Below are 19,190 nucleotides of genomic sequence, written 5' to 3' on the forward strand. Positions count from 1 at the left end.
GGATTTTCGCTAAAATATTTACTTCAATTTTAAACAACAGGTTTACCCTGAACAAAATACCTCGAAATTAATAAGGATTACAAACCCGAACTGCAATGCTAGTTCTAAATTTAGAATGACTTGATATTATTCAGACGATCTGTGTATAACTTCTTCGTGGTACAGTGGTAACGCGCTCGCTTCGTGAGTGAGAGGTTTCGAGTTCGAACCCCAGTCGAGGAAACTTTTTTTTTTTGTTAAATTCTTTTTTTTAAGTGTTTTTGTTAAGGAAGTAGCCATGATATACAAGGATAAAGTGTGGCTGTCGTAAAAAAAAAAACATAAATGATTTTTTGATGCAACTCTAGTTATGCAGAATTCCGTATGTATCAAACTCTGGTGCCTTACAAAAGGAGGAATTATAATACATAAAAATAAACTTATACAGGAAAATGCATACATATATACAGTACGATTTAGATTGCAAAGATCAGAAAATACCACAGAACTTGCAGCCCTTTGATTCTTTATAAATATACATGCTTATAGTAAGCTCCAGGATTATTTACATCTGTGTTAAACAACAGTTAAAGTCGTTACAAGCCCTAATTTAGAATAATATGGTTTTCTTCAGGCCGTTCACATATAAATTCACCGTGGCTGAAGGGTTTTCGGGCCCGCTTAGGAAGCGAGAGGTCTGGAGTTCAAATCCCAGTAAAGATAACTAATTTTTTAAATTGTTAAAGTCAAATAAACATTGGATTGAATATCAGTGTTGCAATTAGTCTTATATCCAATTTACTACAATTAAAACGCTGGAAAGCATTGGTGGCACTAAACATATAATCTCACAACCTGCACCTTTCTTACATTCTGAGACCCAAACAAATTCAGCGCCTTCTGTGCTTTGATTTATGCGAGGTACGGAAGTCCGCAGTTTATAGAGTTGCTCATGTAGGTAGGCCGATCACTGACAGAGATCGGCAGCGGTTCCGCAAGATATAAGAGTATCTGCGGTTTGGATCATGAGCGATCCCAGTCAGCTAGTCTCTAGCGACCGGGAACCCGTGCATCACACTATAAACGTCCCTTGACTTCATTTTCCCCTCTTTCAAAGTAAACAAGGAAGTAATTTGTTCAATCAAATTAAAAAAGCATATAGATTGGGTTAAGGTCACTCATAAACGAATTAGAACAGCAGCATCTTTTAAAAATATTATAACGACATTTTAGCTCAGTGGTACACATGAAACATTCACCAGTCTGCTCAAAATAGTAACATGTAGCCTTTGGAATCATTGATTGTAATAATCTAGTGTTGAAGAGTGCATACAATTTTAAATGGTGCTGATGTTAGGTGGGTTGGAGAAGTGGTGCTTGGGGCGGGGGAGTGGATGTGGTGGCATACTTTCATCCCCTATCATGAGCAGAGTTTGCAAAAGTGTATCATGCACAAATCCTAGACTATCAGGTCAACATTTACACAATATTGCTCGCGGGCCAAAACTCTGCCATGCATCAAGAAATTTTTAACCATTTGAGCCAAACATGTACATGTAATGATGAAACGGTATGTCATGTTCAAGACCTAGACACTTAGTTCCAAGGTCAAGGTCACAATTAGAGATCAAAGGTCAGCGGTTAGAAAATCTTGTCGGTCCATAACTACATGCACAAAGGGTTTTTAAAAAATTGACACAAATCTTAAGCATGTTGAGACAGTATGTCGTGCACAAAACCAGAACCCAAATTCCAAGGTCAAGGTCGCAATTATAGGTCGAAGGTCCGCAATTAGAATATATTGCCCGGGCCAAACTCTGTCATGAATCAAAGGATTTTGAAACATTTTGTATGCATGTGTAGTATAATGAGCTGGTGTGTCATGGGCAAGACTATGACCTCTAGCTCCAATGTCAAGGTCGCACGTAGAGATCAAATGTCAGCAGTAAGAAAATCTTGTCTGACCTATAACTCTGTCATGCATAAAGAGATTTCGAACCATTTAGGCAAAAATGTATACTAGTAGTTAGACTATTATAATTATAGTAGTCATAGGTCAAGGTCACACGTAGATGTCAGAGGTCAGCAGTTAGAAAATATTGTCCGGCCCATAACTCTGGCAAAAAGATATCTTAAACCATTTTAGCACAACTGTGTACATGTAGTATGATGAAACAGATGAGGTCTAAGCAGTTTGAAAATATTGACTGAGCCAAATATCTGTCATGCATCAAGGGGTTTTGAAACAGTTTTTACACAACTGTGAAGGAGTATAATGAGACGAAGTCTCGTGCGCATGACCTAGACCCTCAGCTCTAAAGTCAAGGTCGCACTTCGAGGTCTAAGGCCAGCATTTAGAATATATTGCCCTCCTCATACCTATGCCATGCTTCAAGGGATTTTGAAATGAGTTGGCACATATGTGAAGCATGATGAGAAGGCGTGTCATGCGCAAGACCTATACCCTTGACCCAAGGTAAAAATCACACTAACAGATTAAATGTCAGCATTTAGAAAATCTTGTCCGGCCTAAAACTCTGTCATGCATCATGGGATTTTGAAAATTACTTGGCACTAATGTGTAGCATGATAAGATAGTGTGCCATAAGCAAGACCAAGACCCTCAGCTCAAGGGTCAAGGTCACAATGAGAGGTCATGAGTTAGAAGTTAAAATCTTGTCCAACTCAGAACTCGGCCATGCATCAAGGCATTTTAAGTCATTTGGCAAAGGGATTTACCATAATTAGTCCTTGTTATCCAATTGTGATAAGCAATGCTTTTATTTTGACAGTAAAAAATTATTTGAAAAGTACTTATGTAAAATAAGCTATTTGAACATTTGCCCAGTTTTATGCTCCAGTACAGATGAAGCGGAGAAATTTGTGTTTTGTGCTTCGTCACTCTGAAACTGAGACCTTGTAAAATTGGGGGGGGGGAGTTTTTTATAAACAGCCATCTGTCACTAAAATTTCAAAGGTGTTTTATTGCAAAAAAGGTTGATAAAATACTAGCTATGCTGTCCTGTCATCTTATTCATGTCATAAAGTGTACTAACATACATATTAGGGGTATCCGTTTCTTTCAAACACATTTCTACTTTCATACTTGTTTTCATTGCTCCAGAATGATTCCGCTTTTTCAGATTTTATATACAGCTATAATTTAATACATGTACTTAGAAAATATTAAAAATCCCTTCAACCTGAACTAGTTTTACAGATGTGGCTATTAAATGTCAAAAGTGGAATTAATGATATATCTCCTGAACTGTCAACTAGAAAGTAACATGTGTTACTTACAGTTGGCAACTTTAGTGCGATGGCCTTAACGAAATTCCACCGCTTTTGTCTTTCAATAAAAACGTATGAAACTAGAAAGCGCGAACGTACGATGATGAAAATGATAAAAGATGAGCTGATGAAAATGCAATAAAATGTCATGTTTTCGTCATTGTATTTTCTCAAATTTAGTCATCTTGTTTACGTCATTTCGCCATCGTGTTTTTTGTCATTTCTTTGTACTATCGTGTTTACGCGTTTCTATAATTAGGGTTTGCTCCTACAGAAGTTCCGTAAACATCTGCTGTGTATCTCTTTTTATCTTTTAAATATATGTTTACAAAAAAACTAATATAAATATTAGACCAATGACGCAAAAACAACGAATGGTTGCAGAATACCAGATCAGGGTCTTTCAGATATATTAAACATAAATGTACGATGTATTTCCATTTCATTTTGTCCATAATTGTCTTAGGCAATAGCTAGTCTGAAAGTATATGTCATAGTTATAAAGTTCTATCAATTTTTCAAGCGTTCACACGTTTTATGATGAATGAAAAAAATACCATATGATTAAGTGGTTAAAATTTATTATACTAATCATCATACCTTCGTGAAGATGACAGGAAAATAAAGGAATAAATAATGATCTTACTGATCACTTATTTTCAAAATTGCTGAACGAATGTTTATGTTTATGCATATCTATATTTTATGAAATTTAAGTGTTCAGTTTATTTACATAACCATATTATAACTGTTATAAGGTCTGTGAACTTTGCCTTTCGTCCCGTTATTCATTGCTATTACTATACAAGTGTGATATAACAACTCTGATAATGATAATTAATGTTGACCAGTGACATTTCCAAACCACACATAAACACGACGTAGTTCCTATATTGTCCATAAGTAAATAAGATCTACGTCTGATAAAACCAACATGGATCTTAGATTTCTTATACCGGTAAGATCTGATGATTCATACTTGGAACAATGCGCTTGAACACAACTTACAGCACAATGTTTTTACAGCGTTGCATATCGAATAAATATAGATAGTTTTGTGGAAGACTGAATGAATATTACTATTGCCGTTTATCTCATTTTAATGACATAAAAGCAGGAAACGATTCATACGGTCTTGTCTCTTTTTCTTTTTCTTTTCTAATGATAAATACGTCATATCATAGTACATGTATTTGTTACAGAAACTTGTTGACTTTTCATATGTACATGTATGTTTTTCGTATGTAATTTTTACAGGGCTATATTTAGGTTTTCAACGAATTGTTGATCTTTGCAAAACATTATTTCAAATTTATATAAAATATTCTATTCATTTAAAAAAAAAACAAAAAAAACATATGTATTGTTTCTAGCTAGTCAATATTGTTTTGGCAGTTCCATGCTGTTCAAATTCATGAGGTGCATTTGATCTTATTTGACTTCTTTTTATCTTTAGGTCTGTTTACACGTAATAACTGTGATAAGAAAGGTCCGAACGGAATTTAGTTTTAAAGTATTATATCAGACACTTTGAGCATGGTGATTTGATTGTGTAACTAGGCTATGTGCGAGTTTTGTTATTTTTGCACCGTATAAACACAGATTCGCCGTATGTTACAAATATATTGTTGTGCGCATGCGCAAATTTTACTTCCTGAAATCAAACGACATTTGTTTTCGCGATTGAATAAAAAGTTGTGAAAATTGCAAGCTTTACAATCATATTTATTTGAATGTCATCAAGTGACAATAGACTCAGAGTAACTGTTGGTCATCTGTACAACAATAAAAACCAGGTTCGTGAGTTTTACTTGTTTACAAGCTAGAGAATATAGCTCAAGACTTCACCCTTCAGCTTGAATGCCAGACGTTTCAATCCCAAGACATTTTATCATTGAGACGTTTCACTCCCAAGACGGTTCACACCTAGACGTTTCATTCCAAATTTGTAATTGTATGGACGTTTCACTACCATTTTTTTAATGTTTACAGGGAAAGTTAACAAATTCATTTTCATTTAACTGTTTAATACTGAGATAAAGTGAAATCCTCTTTAGTTTTTTTTTAATTCATTTTTATTGAATTTAAGGTATATCATTTATTAAATTTAAGGTATATTTTAGTATATTAAAAGAATCAGAATAATTTTGGTATAAAAAGGGAGTGAAACGTCCTCAAGAAATGTCTTGTTGTGAACCGTCCTTATAGTGAAACTTCTGTCTAACCTTCAGCTTAGTCCCATAAATGTCGCTTTGAGATTATTTTAAATAAAAATGATAACAATAAGAAAATTTACCTTGAATGGGCTAAATTTCTGAAGACCAAAAACATTCTGTTGCAAAGTTTTATGCACATTTTAGACAGGACTGATTTTGAGAATTTGGCTCCCTATAAGATGCTAGAGGCATTTTGTAGTACAAGTGGTATCTTGGTGTATTTTACCTATTAAGGTTTGCTGAATCCGATAAAGGTGGATACCAAATTGAAAAACTTTATCTTGGCCATTGAAATGGCCATTTAAAATGACCACTAAAATGGCCGCAAATTTCTTTATCATAAATGGATGATATAGCAAATAAAACTTTTAAGGAATGGAAAAGCCTAAAATTTGTCACAAAGCATGTTCAGGTAAAAACAAATTAGACACCAAAACAGAATTAAAATAAAACAATCCAATACTGCCGAAAAATCCAAGATGGCAGACATTTTTATAGGCCAATATATTAGTAATATAGATACTGAAAATTTTAAAGCGAACACTTCACTCTTTTCTGCCCTATTTGCTTTCATGTATTTTATCTGGCACTCTATGCAAGCATATAGATTGGCTACTCAGATTCCTATTAAAGGCACCTTTCTCTGATTACTGTTGGGTGTTGATGTTCGTTTTCTTGTTATCGGTCGTCGTCTTCGTTCTTCTGTTATCGGTTCTCGTCGCAGTTTTCTTGTTGTCAGTTCTTCTGTTATTGGTCCTCGTCGCAGTTTTCTTGTTGTGAGTTCTTCTGTTATTGGTCGTGATCTTCGTTCTTCTGTAATCGGTCCTGGTCTAAGTTCTTTTGTTGTCAGATGTTCTGTTATCGGTCCTCGTTTCTGTTGTCTTGTTGTCAGTTCTTCTGTTATCATGTTGTCAGTTCTTCTGTTATCGGTCCCTGTTTTGTTCTGTTATCGGTTCTCGTCTTTTTTCTTCTGTAATCAGTCATTGTCTCCGTTTTCTTGTTGTAAATTCTTCTGTCATCTGTTCCCGTCTCTGTTATTCTGTTATTGGTCCTTGTTTCTATTTTTCTGTTATCCATCCTCGGCTCCGTTGTCTTGTTGTCAGTACTGTTTTCGGTCCCTGTCCTGTTCTTCTGTTAGAGGCCCTGTCCTGTTCTTCTGTTGTCAATTCTCCTGTTATCGGTCCCTGTCCTGTTCTTCTGTTTTCGGTCGACGTCTCTGTTTGTTTATTGTCAGTTCTACTGTTATCTGTCCCTGTTTCTGTTCTTCTGTTTTCGGTCCTCGTCTCTGTTCGCTTGTAACAGTTGTCAGTTTTTGTCTCCGTTCTTCCTAGGGTTTAAACGATGATCGAGTATAATCGAAAATTGATCGGTTATAGAACCCATAGGCGATGATCGATTACAAAGTTTAATAATCGATCATCGGTAATTTATTTTCTTGCTATTACTTAAGTGACTAACTGTATTATAACAACACTCTAAATTAAAGCCAGTTTTGTTTGAAACATTAATTTTCATTCAATTGAATACAAAAGCATACTGGTGACCATGTAGTTAATAGTTGACATTATCAGGCATGCTATTTTAAAGGTATACTATGCTCAAATTTGACATTGGAAAATATTTAAAATTGCCATACCTTTTATTTGTAAATATAAAATAAACATGTTTTGACTTCACACAAAAAGATATGTTATGTATAAAATTATTCTTCACACTTACTATAGGTGGTTGCAATATCAATATATAGTGTCATTGAATAAAAACAGTGTCTATTCTAGGACGCGCGATTGCGCGATTCACGCTAGTATTTAACAGATCGCGCACAATTCAAAATCATGTGCGTGAAAATCGCGCATCTATAAAAAAAAGTTAATAAAACCGTAAAACTTCCATCCCGCATTATATTTGGTTGTTTTGTTTACATTTACACCGAAAACCGAAGGGAGGTTACTGTAAGCTAATTATAATAATTTAGTACCGTATGGTACTGGTTACGTGAGTTGACGGAAATTAACGGAATGTTCCGTATCGACCGGAACTAGTGTGCTTAGGTCTGACAGTTGGGCGCCATTTTAGTGTAGTAAATAATCAAGAAAAAGGAGGCAATTCCTAGCTTGGCTACGATCTAGACGTGAAAGATAGTTCGATTATTTGTATTGCCAATCCCTTTATAATCAATCGCGGCAGTTCTGTAATAATTTGTTTTCGTTTAAAAATTCAGGGGGGACAACTTCTGCTGCCTTAAATTAATATTATCGTTTTAAATAATTATTTCATCGGTTGAACGCCTCAGTGTAAACTTAATGCAGACGATTTAACTTTGGCAGTTTATATTGGCGCCCTTTGATTTTGAAAATCGCCCCCTTTTTTTAAATGGAGGGGGGAAAATCACCCCTATTTTTCAATTCCTAGAATAGACACTGTAAAAACTGGCAGTTTTGTTAAGAACAGATCGACCAACTTAACTTGTTCCCATACATAGTTTATTCATTCCGTTTTAGAAAGTGAGACATAAAAATTTCATAGATTTTAATGAATTTACTTGATTTAAATATTTTACTCAAGGATGAGCATAGTATATCTTAAAACTAATTTATTTCAGTTGATAAAGTGGTGGTCACATGGAAATGGAATTCTTATAAATATTAAAGCATGATATGTACATTATACTTTTTACTTTGTTATCATAAATGTTTCGATTATATAATCGATGATTGATCGAAAAGGGTCGTTCGATTATTTTCGATGATCGATTATGATTTTTGTCCGATTAAGAAACCCTAGTTCTTCCTTCTATTATCGGTCGTCGTCTTCGGTCTTATACTTTCGGTACTTGTTTCCTGATCTGTTAAGGTCTTCTCTTGTATCTATCGTTCACGTCATTCTGTGTCGATGTTTTGGTTTTGTCAGTCTTGTAGTCATTTATTCGTTCAGTGGAGTAGCGGGGGATCGAACTCACGACCCCTTGATTTGAAGGCAGACAGTGTTACCACTGCACCATAGCGCCCGCTCTGAATAATAACCATTTTTGAAAGCCCTTTATACATTAAATACTATTTCAATGGCTAACAAAGGGTGTATTACAATTATATTTTAACACCTCTACTATGTAGCCAACCCACGTGACTTTTATATATGGTCAATGAAAATATTACTCGATTTATTACAAGTAATATTTTTATAGATAACTTTGCTGTTACTTTAAGATATCCTGGAAATTTATTGGAGGTTACCAGGAATTCTTATGTTAATCAAATGGTGTGATAATCTTCTTGTAGAATTTTCCCAAAACCGTGACTGAATTCCAAAATTGTCGAGAGCTGCCACGTTAAAGCAAGCACACGTAGCAATCTCCCGGTTTCAGACATTTTATGACTTGATGAAAATATGGTGTTGTTATTGTTGTTGTTGATGTTGTTGTTTTTGACTTTAACTTTAAATTTCAAATTAAATCGCCACTTATTTTTAAACAAGATGGTAAACATCTGTTGTTTTCTGTATTTTTGTTAAGAATGTGATCAAGTATACACTTCTAAGTTTAAGATGACTTTTTAATATTATCGATTATCCATCGTATACCTTAATGCAGTTATAATTGAATAAAAAAATGAATAATGCAGATATTATTTTCGGCAGAAAACAGCAAATACAAACACAACAACACACAAAAAACTTACATGCAGCATACATGTGTAATGTTCACAATGTGCTGAAAAACGGCTCTTTATTAATTTCAACATTTCAGCAAGTGACACATTTTTATAAAAGAATGGGACAGAAATGTTGTTGTAACCATTTAAAAAGTAGGATTTGTAAATTTGTGCTTTTCTCTAAACAGCCTCACATTGTCAGAATTGTCAGCAAAAATAAAATTGAAGTACTACATGGGGAAAATCATAAGAAAGTAGTTTCGTCATTGAAAAGTATCAAATATAATTTTCACGGATAAATCAGTAATCCACTGAAATGCATAAAATAAAAACTATAAAACTAATGTTAGTGAAAGTCATATCTGCTAAAAATGCAAACGCTATCGTTACTTGGGCAGTAGCACAGCCGGTTAAGTGATTGACTGATGTGTGAGAGGTCTATGGTTCGATTCCTACTGTTGCCTTTTTTTAAGACCTACTGTTTTTTTTTTTTTGTTTTTTTTGTTTTTGCAGTATATATTTTAAAACATTTTTGTCTCGGATTGTGTTGTATTTATGGCATTGAAATCACATTTTTTGACATTTCAAAATAATTTTTTAATATTAATTTTAAACCATAAATACCATAATAAGTGCAAAATATATGAAAACAAAATGAACAACTTAAAAAAATCATAGCTACAAATAATGTTGAAAATTACGGAACATCTGAAGTGACATTTTCCACACTTTCTCCTGGAATTGAATTCGTTTTTACGAGATAATAATTCCCAATTAGAAATATTAATTTGTTATTACGAAATATTATTCCGTAATTACGAAATATTAATTTGTTATTACGAAATATTTATTATTTGATAATATTTATAAAGACGGATTTAAAACTAAGTTTATTGTTAAAAATAAGTCAAGTAAACAAAACATAAAAAGTGATTTTTTTTCAATCTAAGTCATATACCTTAACTCGCCAGTAAAACAGTACTGTATATAACTGTTAATTGAGCCATTAGGCTTATAATCGTTATATTTGGTGGCCAATCTCATTAAAATCTGATCATATTGAATAATTATTTGATTTTGACAAGAATAATTAATTGCATCATATTGTATCTTAGTTTTAATGACTTATTTTAGTATCTTTAAGCGGCCATATTGAATTGACATTTTGAAGGTCAAGGTCAATTGTATTTTCTTTGTATCCACCCTCATCATCTTCAGCATACCCATATTAGGTTAAAACACTCAAGATATTACTTGTACTATAAAATGCCTTTAGCATTCATATTTTCTTAAAATCCGTCCTGTCTATTTCATGAATGACAAAATCCAGTTTAAAGTCTATTTTAGTGCCAACAAATGCTATTTTTTGCTATGATTGAGCATGAAATTGAAAGAAAAGAACATAAGCTTTTGAATAAAGCTTGAAAGGCAAGACAATAGACATTTTTGAATTTTTTTATGTTGCTATGCATTTATGAGCAATAACTATGAGATGTCAGGCTTGAGCGACATAAACTATAACAAGCCTGTAACGTCTAATATATTGGACTACCTTCAGCTTCAAATGTCATTTTTCATTCATGGGCACGGCCACTTTGTATTAAACTCAATGATAAAAGGCAAGGGATTCGGATTACGAAACAGTTGAGAAAAAATCATCGAAGTATTCCAACTGAAAACCGTAATGGAGCATGACAGGGCAAAAAAAAAAACCTTCTTTGTAGAGGCCGAATATAGGCTGCTTCCCCAACCAAACTAACCTCTTTTTTTCCCCAGTTTGGTCCTCAAAGTTCCCCAGTCTTTTGAAATTCCCCATAGAATTTAGATCAAAATTAAATGATGGTGTTGAATTAAGGTCTTTTACTGCCTTATTAGTATTTCCCAGTGCTTTTTACTTTTCTATTTTGAAGAACTTGTTAAAAGTTTGTGTTAAATTTGAGACTCCTTTTCCCAAAGTATGCCAAAATCACCCATAGTTACCCCATGAAAAAGGCTGAGGCCCCTTCCCCAAAAATGGTGTTTTGGTCCTGCATGATAATACTGAATGACAGCTGTAAAATGAAAAATTTGAAAAAAAATGAAAGGAATAATGCTGTTTACCCAGCCCTTGGTTTTTTTGTCGCCTCTACGGAGTAGTGGCGACATATAGGGATCACTTCTCCGTCATCTGTCTGTCTGTCCATCTGTCCGTCCTTCACAAAACTTGTCCGGACTACTCCTCATAAACTACTGGTGCAATTTCATCCAAACTTTACAGGAATGATCAGTACCAAGTCTAGTTGTGCATATTGCCAGCATTTTGCACATAGTGACAGGGTGAGCTTTTGTGATCGCTGTTCGTCCGGCGTCCGTCCGTCGTCCGTCCGTCTGTCCGTAAACTTTTACTTTAAATGACATCTCCTCATAAACCACTAAGCCAATTTCATCCAAACTTCACAGGAATGTTCCTTTGGTGGTCACCTTTTAAAATTGTTCAAAGAATTTAATTTCATGCAGAACTCTGGTTGCCATGGCAACCGAAAGAAAAAACTTTAAATATCTTCTTTTAAAAAACCGTAAGAGCTAGAGCTTAGATATTTGGCATGAAACATCTTCTAGTGAGTGTCTACCAAGTTTGTTCAAATAAAAGCCCTGGGGTCAAAATTGGCCCCGCCCCGGGGGGTCATTGATTTTCCCTATATACATATAGTAAAAACTTAAAAAATCTTCTTTTAAAGAACCAAAAGAGCTACAGCTAAGATATTTAACATGAAACATGTTCTAATGGGTGTCTACCAAGTTTGTTCAAATAAAAGCCCTGGGGTCAAAATTGGCCCCGCCCCGGGGGGTCATTGATTTTCCCTATATGCATATAGTAAAAACTTAAAAAATCTCTTTTAAAGAACTCAAAGAGCTATGGCTAAGATATTTAGCATCAAACATGTTCTAATAGGTGTCTACCAAGTTTGTTCAAATAAAAGCCCTGGGGTCAAAATTGGCCCGCCCCGGGGGGGTCATTGATTTTCCCTATATGCATATAGTAAAAACTTAAAAATTTTCTTTTAAAGAACCAAAAGAGTTAAAGCTAAGATATTTAGCATGAAACATGTTCTATTGAATGTCTACCAAGTTTGTTCAAATAAAAACCCTTGGGTCAAAATTGGCCCCGCCCCAGGGGGTCATTGATTTTCCCTATATACATATAGTAAAAACTTAAAAAATCTTCTTTTAAAAAACCATAAGAGCTTAGATATTTGGCATGAAACATCTTCTAGTGAGTGTCTACCAAGTTTGTTCAAATAAAAGCCCTTGGGTCAAAATTGGCCCCGCCCCAGGGGGTCATTGATTTTCCCTATATACATATAGTAAAAACTTAAAAAATCTTCTTTTAAAGAACCAAAAGAGCTACAGCTAAGATATTTAGCATGAAACATGTTCTAATGGGTGTCTACCAAGTTTGTTCAAATAAAAGCCCTGGGGTCAAAATTGGCCCCGCCCCGGGGGGTCATTGATTTTCCCTATATGCATATAGTAAAAACTTAAAAAATCTCTTTTAAAGAACTCAAAGAGCTATGGCTAAGATATTTAGCATCAAACATGTTCTAATAGGTGTCTACCAAGTTTGTTCAAATAAAAGCCCTGGGGTCAAAATTGGCCCCGCCCCGGGGGGTCATTGATTTTCCCTATATGCATATAGTAAAAACTAAAAAAATCTTCTTTTAAAGAACCAAAAGAGTTAAAGCTAAGATATTTAGCATGAAACATGTTCTAATGAATGTCTACCAAGTTTGTTCAAATAAAAGCCCTTGGGTCAAAATTGGCCCCGCCCCGGGGGGTCATTGATTTTCCCTATATACATATAGTAAAAACTTAAAAAATCTTCTTTTAAAAAACCATAAGAGCTAGAGCTTAGATATTTGGCATGAAACATCTTCTAGTGAGTGTCTACCAAGTTTGTTCAAATAAAAGCCCTGGGGTCAAAATTGGCCCCGCCCCGGGGGGTCATTGATTTTCCCTATATACATATAGTAAAAACTTAAAAAATCTTCTTTTAAAGAACTCAAAGAGCTATGGCTAAGATATTTAGCATCAAACATGTTCTAATAAGTGTCTACCAAGTTTGTTCAAATAAAAGCCCTGGGGTCAAAATTGGCCCCACCCCAGGGGGTCATTGATTTTCCCTATATGCATATAGTAAAAACTTAAAAAATCTTCTTTCAAGATCCAAAAAGAACCAAAAGAGTTAGAGCTAAGATATTTAGCATGAAACATGTTCTAATAAGTGTCTACCAAGTTTGTTCAAATAAAAGCCCTGGGGTCAAAATTGGCCCCGCCCTGGGGGGGGGGTGTCATTGATTTTCCCTATATGCATATAGTAAAAACTTAAAAAATCTTCTTTTAAAGAACTCAAAGAGCTATGGCTAAGATATTTAGCATCAAACATGTTCTAATAGGTGTCTACCAAGTTTGTTCAAATAAAAGCCCTGGGGTCAAAATTGGCACCGCCCCGGGGGTCATTGATTTTCCTTATATGTGTATAGCAAAAACTTAAAAAATCTTCTTTGAAAAAACCCAAATAGCTAGAGTTAAGATATTAAGCATGAAACATCTTTTAGTGAGTTTCTACAAAGTTTGTTCAAATAAAAGACCTGGGGTCAAAATTGGCCCCGCCCCGGGGGTCATTGATTTTCTTTATAATGTGTATAGCAAAAACTTTAAAATCTTCTTTGAAAAAACCCAAATAGCTAGAGTTTAGATGTTAAGCATGAAACATCTTCTAGTAAGTGTCTACAAAGTTTGTTCAAATAAAAGCCCTGGGGTCAAAACTGGTCCGGCCCCAGGGGTGTCATTGTTTTTAACTATATGTGTATAGTAAAAACTTAAAAAAAATCTTCTTTCAAAAAGCCCAATGAGCTAGAGCTTAGATGTTTAGCATGAAACATCTTCTTATGGGTGTCTACCGAGTTTGTGCAAATAAAAGCCCTTGGGTTAAATTGGCCCTGCAACGTTGGGGGGTGGGGGTTGGGGGGCCTATATACAGGTGGGCGACCTCAGGGCCATCATGGCCCTCTTGTTGTTAGAGTTATGGCCCTTTAATAATTTTTATTTTTAAAGTTTGTCCTGACTTCTCTTATACCACAATTTCAATGAAACTTTACAGGAATGATCTGTAGCTCATGTCCTTGCGCATATTGCATGGGTTTTCCGGGCTGAGTTATGGCCCTTGATTAAAAGGTGTTTTTTTCTGTGTGTTGCCAGATACACAAAAGCTTGTCCGGACTACTCCTCATAAACTTCTGGTGCAATTTCATCCAAACTTTACAGGAATGATTAGTACCAAGTCTAGTTGTGCATATTGTCAGCATTTTCCGGTTCAATGATTTTTAGCTCGACTTTTCTATGAAAAGGGGAGCTATCCTACTCGCCCCGGCGTCGGCGTCGGCGTCACACCTTGGTTAAGATTTTCGTACCACCCCACTTTATTTCAGAAGTATTACAAGTATGGCTTTGAAACTTACCATACTTGTTCACCATCATAACCTCCATCTACAGACAAGAGTACATAACTCTGTCAAGGTTTTTGACAGAATTATGGCCCTTTTTTGACTTAGAAAGTGTATTGAGCTTGGTTAAGTTTTTTGTACCACCTCACTTTATTTCAAAACCATTGGAGGTATTGCTTTGAAACTGACCATACTTGTTTACCATCACGACCTTCATCAACAGACAAGAGGACATAACTCTGTCAAGGTTTTTGACAGAATTATGCCCTTTTTGACTTAGAAAATACATTGAATATGGGTAAAATCCACTTATTGCCTTAACCCTTTGAGATATTGCTTTGAAACTTTTAATGCTATTTCACATCATTACCCCATCTGTACGCAAGAGAAGGTAACTCTGTCAAGGATTTGTTTTTAAAAATTAAGGCCTTTTATCGACTTAGAATCTTGGTTAAGTTTTTAGTACCAGTCCACTTTTTGACTGAACTGTTTGAGATATTAATTTGAAAGTTGGAATACTTGTTTACAATCATGATTCCCAAACATGTCCAGGAGAAGGTAATTCTGTCAAAGATTTTATTTGAATTATGGCCCTTAACTGTCAATGTTTTGTATTATAGGCAAGCACTAAAAAACTTAAAAAATCTAAAAAAATTCATTCCTATCCACTTGTTCACTTTACCATAAATTATGTCATATAAACATTGCTGTAATATTCAAGGGTATCAAACAACTAGTTCACTTTAAAAATACAGAGATTCTTGTATTGCCTTTTACTGCAAAAACTTTTTTTATTGGCAAGCAATAAAAAAGTCGAGCGCGCTGTCTTACGGACAGCTCTTGTTGTCAGAGTTATAGCCCTTTAATAATTTTTTATTTTTAAAGTTTTTCCTGACTACTTCTCTTATACCACTAATGAAATTTCAATGAAACTTTACAGGATTGATCTGTAGCTCAAGTCCTTGCGCATATTGCACGGATTTTCTGGTTGAATGATTTTTGGCCGAGTTATGGCCCTTTGATAAAAAAGTGTTTTTTTCTGTGTGTTGCCAGATACACAAAAGCTTGTCTGGACTACTCGTCATAAACTTCTGGTGCAATTTTATCCAAACTTTACAGGTATGATCAGTACCAAGTCTAGTTGTGCACTGTCCGTCTGTCACAAAACTTGTCCCAACATGAAATTGGCCATCATGAGGCGACACATGTGATCACTGATCGCTCTTGTCAAGTTAATTTTTTTTCTAATTTCCCCTTTCACAGGCTTTGCTTACTTTAATATGAAAGATTGCAGAATCCAAAATATAAACTACATGTACCAATCAAATAACCGTAAGATACTGGCTATATGTTTGTGCTGTTTTGTTTTCTAAGCTAGGACTTGTGGCAGTGCTATATAATACCATAAGATTACCTGCTCAATATTATATACTCTTAAGGTTTGAACGAATACCAGGACCTATTTTCATTTGGTGTTTTTTTTCGGTCAGTTGTTAATTGTTCTGTGCCTCTTTAACTTGTTAAAATAATCCCTGTTGTGTCATTTCTTGTGGATATATAGTCCTATTTTACACTGTTTAAATTCAACTATTTGATGGGCAAAAAAATTTAAACAATCATGTGTTACAATATGCCTTAATACAGGGTTTTGGAAATCCTATGCCTGCCTTGGGATTTAATGCCTGCGGAATTAAAATACATAAAAATAGCTTAAGGGCCATAATTGTAGGTCACTGATCAAATCCATTAACGTTGTGAATGAATTGTTAACGTAGAAAAACATAAATACTTCTGCATAGCTCTTTTTACTATCAAGCATATTAAATTGTATTAAACTGTAGTGGACTCTTGTGTACAACAAGGATTTGCCATAAATGATTACAGTAACATAATAATGAAAGTGGGTCCAGTTATCCTTAATGAAATACTGCTGTTTTAATCAGAAAAAAACATATATTTGGACTAAGAGGTCACAGTTACAGCTCTTCATATTAGAAGTTTTGTTAGAGGGTGTGAATGGGCAAAAATCTAGGTGTAGATTTCAAAGCATTAAGTTTATTTTATTTCCCCCATTTCTAAATGAAGAGTGTCATATAGATTTGCCTTAAACCATCAGTTCCCCTGTCCCAACATGCTGCTGTCTCATAATCATTGTCAGTGCACTGACAAAATTGTGGAATGATGGTGCATCCATGCACTTTGTTTTCATTTATTTGCCAATTGAGTTTTAATTCACATCATTACTGTTAAGTTTAGGTGACAGCCTTCAACCCTTACTGGTTTGACCATTATTTTAGGTACACCTGCAGTAGAAGTAGATAAGCATCCAAATCCCAGGAATATTTCCTAATATACTAATACATTGTCTTTTATTTGTAATTTCAGTTGACGATGGCAAGTACGGTGCCGCCTCTAACTACCCATATCTTAGATACAGCTACAGGTGTACCTGCAGCTAATGTCCCAATGGTGTTATACAGACAAAATACATCTGAAGGGTTTGATGAATTAGAACGTGGGTAAGGATATTGTATCATGAAAGCATTAATAAGTGTCGGTTTATACAGAATTGATTTTAGTTCGATTTTGTAGGAGCCTTAAAGCATATAAGACACTCTCTTGAATCCGTATCTGGAACCAACCAGTTCTGAGCAATGAGTGAAAAGTTTCTTACTCAAGGAAACAACAGCTTGCCTGATAGGATTTGAACCCACAAGTACAGCGATCCTACTGGTCTAATACAATAACCACTCAGCCGTGCAGCCACAAGTGTAATTTATTGTTCAGAAGTAGATATGTTAAACTGAAAATGCAATACTTTAGTTTTGTAAGTTCTGTAATTGATTGCTGTATTTTATAGGAAAAGTCCATATATTTTTCACAAGTAGCTTTATGGGTGACCAACTTTACAAGATATTTCTGTTGAATTTCTCTTAGTCTAATGACATATTGATGTGATAATCATATTTTGTACTCAAATATTGTAAGTAAATAACATTTTATATTTTATATTGAACACCTCTGATAAACAGTGCTACATGATTTTTTTCAGGAACACTAATAATGATGGTAGAGGAGGATTTTTAAAGGGAGGTAACTGGCAGCCTGGTGTATATAAACTTCATTTTAACACAGATGCTTATTTCAAACAACAGAATACAACAGGATTTTACCCATATGTTGAGGTAACATGATATTCAATATGGGATATTTGTTTTCTTGTTACATGCAGAGATAGTCACTGTGAAGTATTTCTTGAAATGGTTGACTTTATCTGGTAAAGTCAGGATCACATGATATTTAGAGACAAATCTGGAAAAATTCATATTAACAAAGTTGTCCAAATTTGAATAAACCTTTTATGATAATATGCATTTGTATATTTAATCTTCTTCTTCCTCGTCAAGTATAAAGTTCCCTATTTTTACAAAAGTAACCTCCATTATTGCTGAAAGTGGCGGCCATTTTGGTCGCCTTTTAAATAATGTTATTGATAAAATGTAAAAAATAAAGTGATCTTGGTCTTGTTTTCTGGATTTTGTATGGTCAGGATCATATGAGATATATGGCAGCATCCAGTGTGATCCGGTCTAGAAAAACTCAGTACCTGATCATGGTTACATTTGAAAAAAAAACATTTTATCATGCATAGGTTTTACATACAGCTGTTATCTCATATTATAAACTTCACTTTTCAAGAAGGTATAACAACCTAATAGTATTAAATAAAAGAAAGTTTTGTATAAATGTATATTTTAACATCTCAGGAATTTTGATAAGGAAATTTTGCTTGAGGAAATATTTACAGAAAATAAATTCACAGAAATTCTGTTATATTATCATACTTCCATTGAAAAAAATGTGCATTTATTAACCAAGTTTTCATTTATTAACCAGGTTTTCAACGAAAACTGGTTATTGTTATGCTGAAGTCAGTGGGTGGGCGTCAACTTTTGGTTTCCACTCAATGACTTAAGTTTGCTTTGACCTAATGAACCCAAACTTAGTGTGTAGCTAACTTATATCAAGAGGCATCTTAGGATTGCTACCCAGATGTCTTTGATCAAGGTTAAGGCTACTGTTACTAAAAATAGAATTTAAGTTTCTGCTCAATAACTCTAGTTTGCTTTGGCCTATTGACACCAAACTTGGTGTATGGTAGCTTATATCAAGAGGCAGCTTGGGATTGCTACCCAGATGTCTGTGATCCAGGTCAAGGTCACTGTTACTAAAAAAAGAAATTTAGTTTCCGCTCAATAACTTGTTTGCTTTGGCCTATTGACACAAAACTTCATGTATGGGTATATTATATTAAGCAAGCTTGGGATTGCGGGTGGTCCAGGTCAAGGTCAATGTTACTAATAATAGAAATTCAGTTTTAGCTTAATAACTTTAGTTTGCTTCGGTCTGTTGACACCAAACTTGGTGTATGGGTAGCTTATATCAAGACGCTACTGGGGATAATTACGCAGGTGACTATGATTAAGGTCAAGGTCACTTAATTGCTAAAAATATAAAATTGCTAAAAATATAAATTCAGTTTCTGTTCAATAACTAGAGTTTGATGTGAC

At 34.6% G+C, this 19,190-nt stretch overlaps 1 protein-coding gene across 2 annotated transcripts in view; it reads left to right on the plus strand.

Moving 5' to 3' along the window:
- Window positions 1-19,190, plus strand: part of LOC132737254 (5-hydroxyisourate hydrolase-like) — a 28,548-nt gene that overhangs the window by 8,132 nt on the left and 1,226 nt on the right. Inside the window, exons 1-3 of one of the 2 annotated variants that reach the window (XM_060724511.1) lie at window positions 4,907-5,066; window positions 17,005-17,138; window positions 17,672-17,804. In XM_060724511.1, the coding sequence (XP_060580494.1) occupies window positions 5,004-5,066; window positions 17,005-17,138; window positions 17,672-17,804 (330 nt within the window). In that variant the 5' untranslated portion in view covers window positions 4,907-5,003. Of the gene's footprint in view, window positions 1-4,906; window positions 5,067-17,004; window positions 17,139-17,671; window positions 17,805-19,190 lie in introns of those variants that run through there. The other variant, XM_060724510.1, reaches the window with a different exon arrangement.

The sequence above is a fragment of the Ruditapes philippinarum genome, unplaced genomic scaffold (genome assembly GCF_026571515.1).
Source record: "Ruditapes philippinarum isolate M1 unplaced genomic scaffold, ASM2657151v2 ctg484_1_1_1_1, whole genome shotgun sequence".
NCBI lineage: Eukaryota > Metazoa > Mollusca > Bivalvia > Venerida > Veneridae > Ruditapes > Ruditapes philippinarum.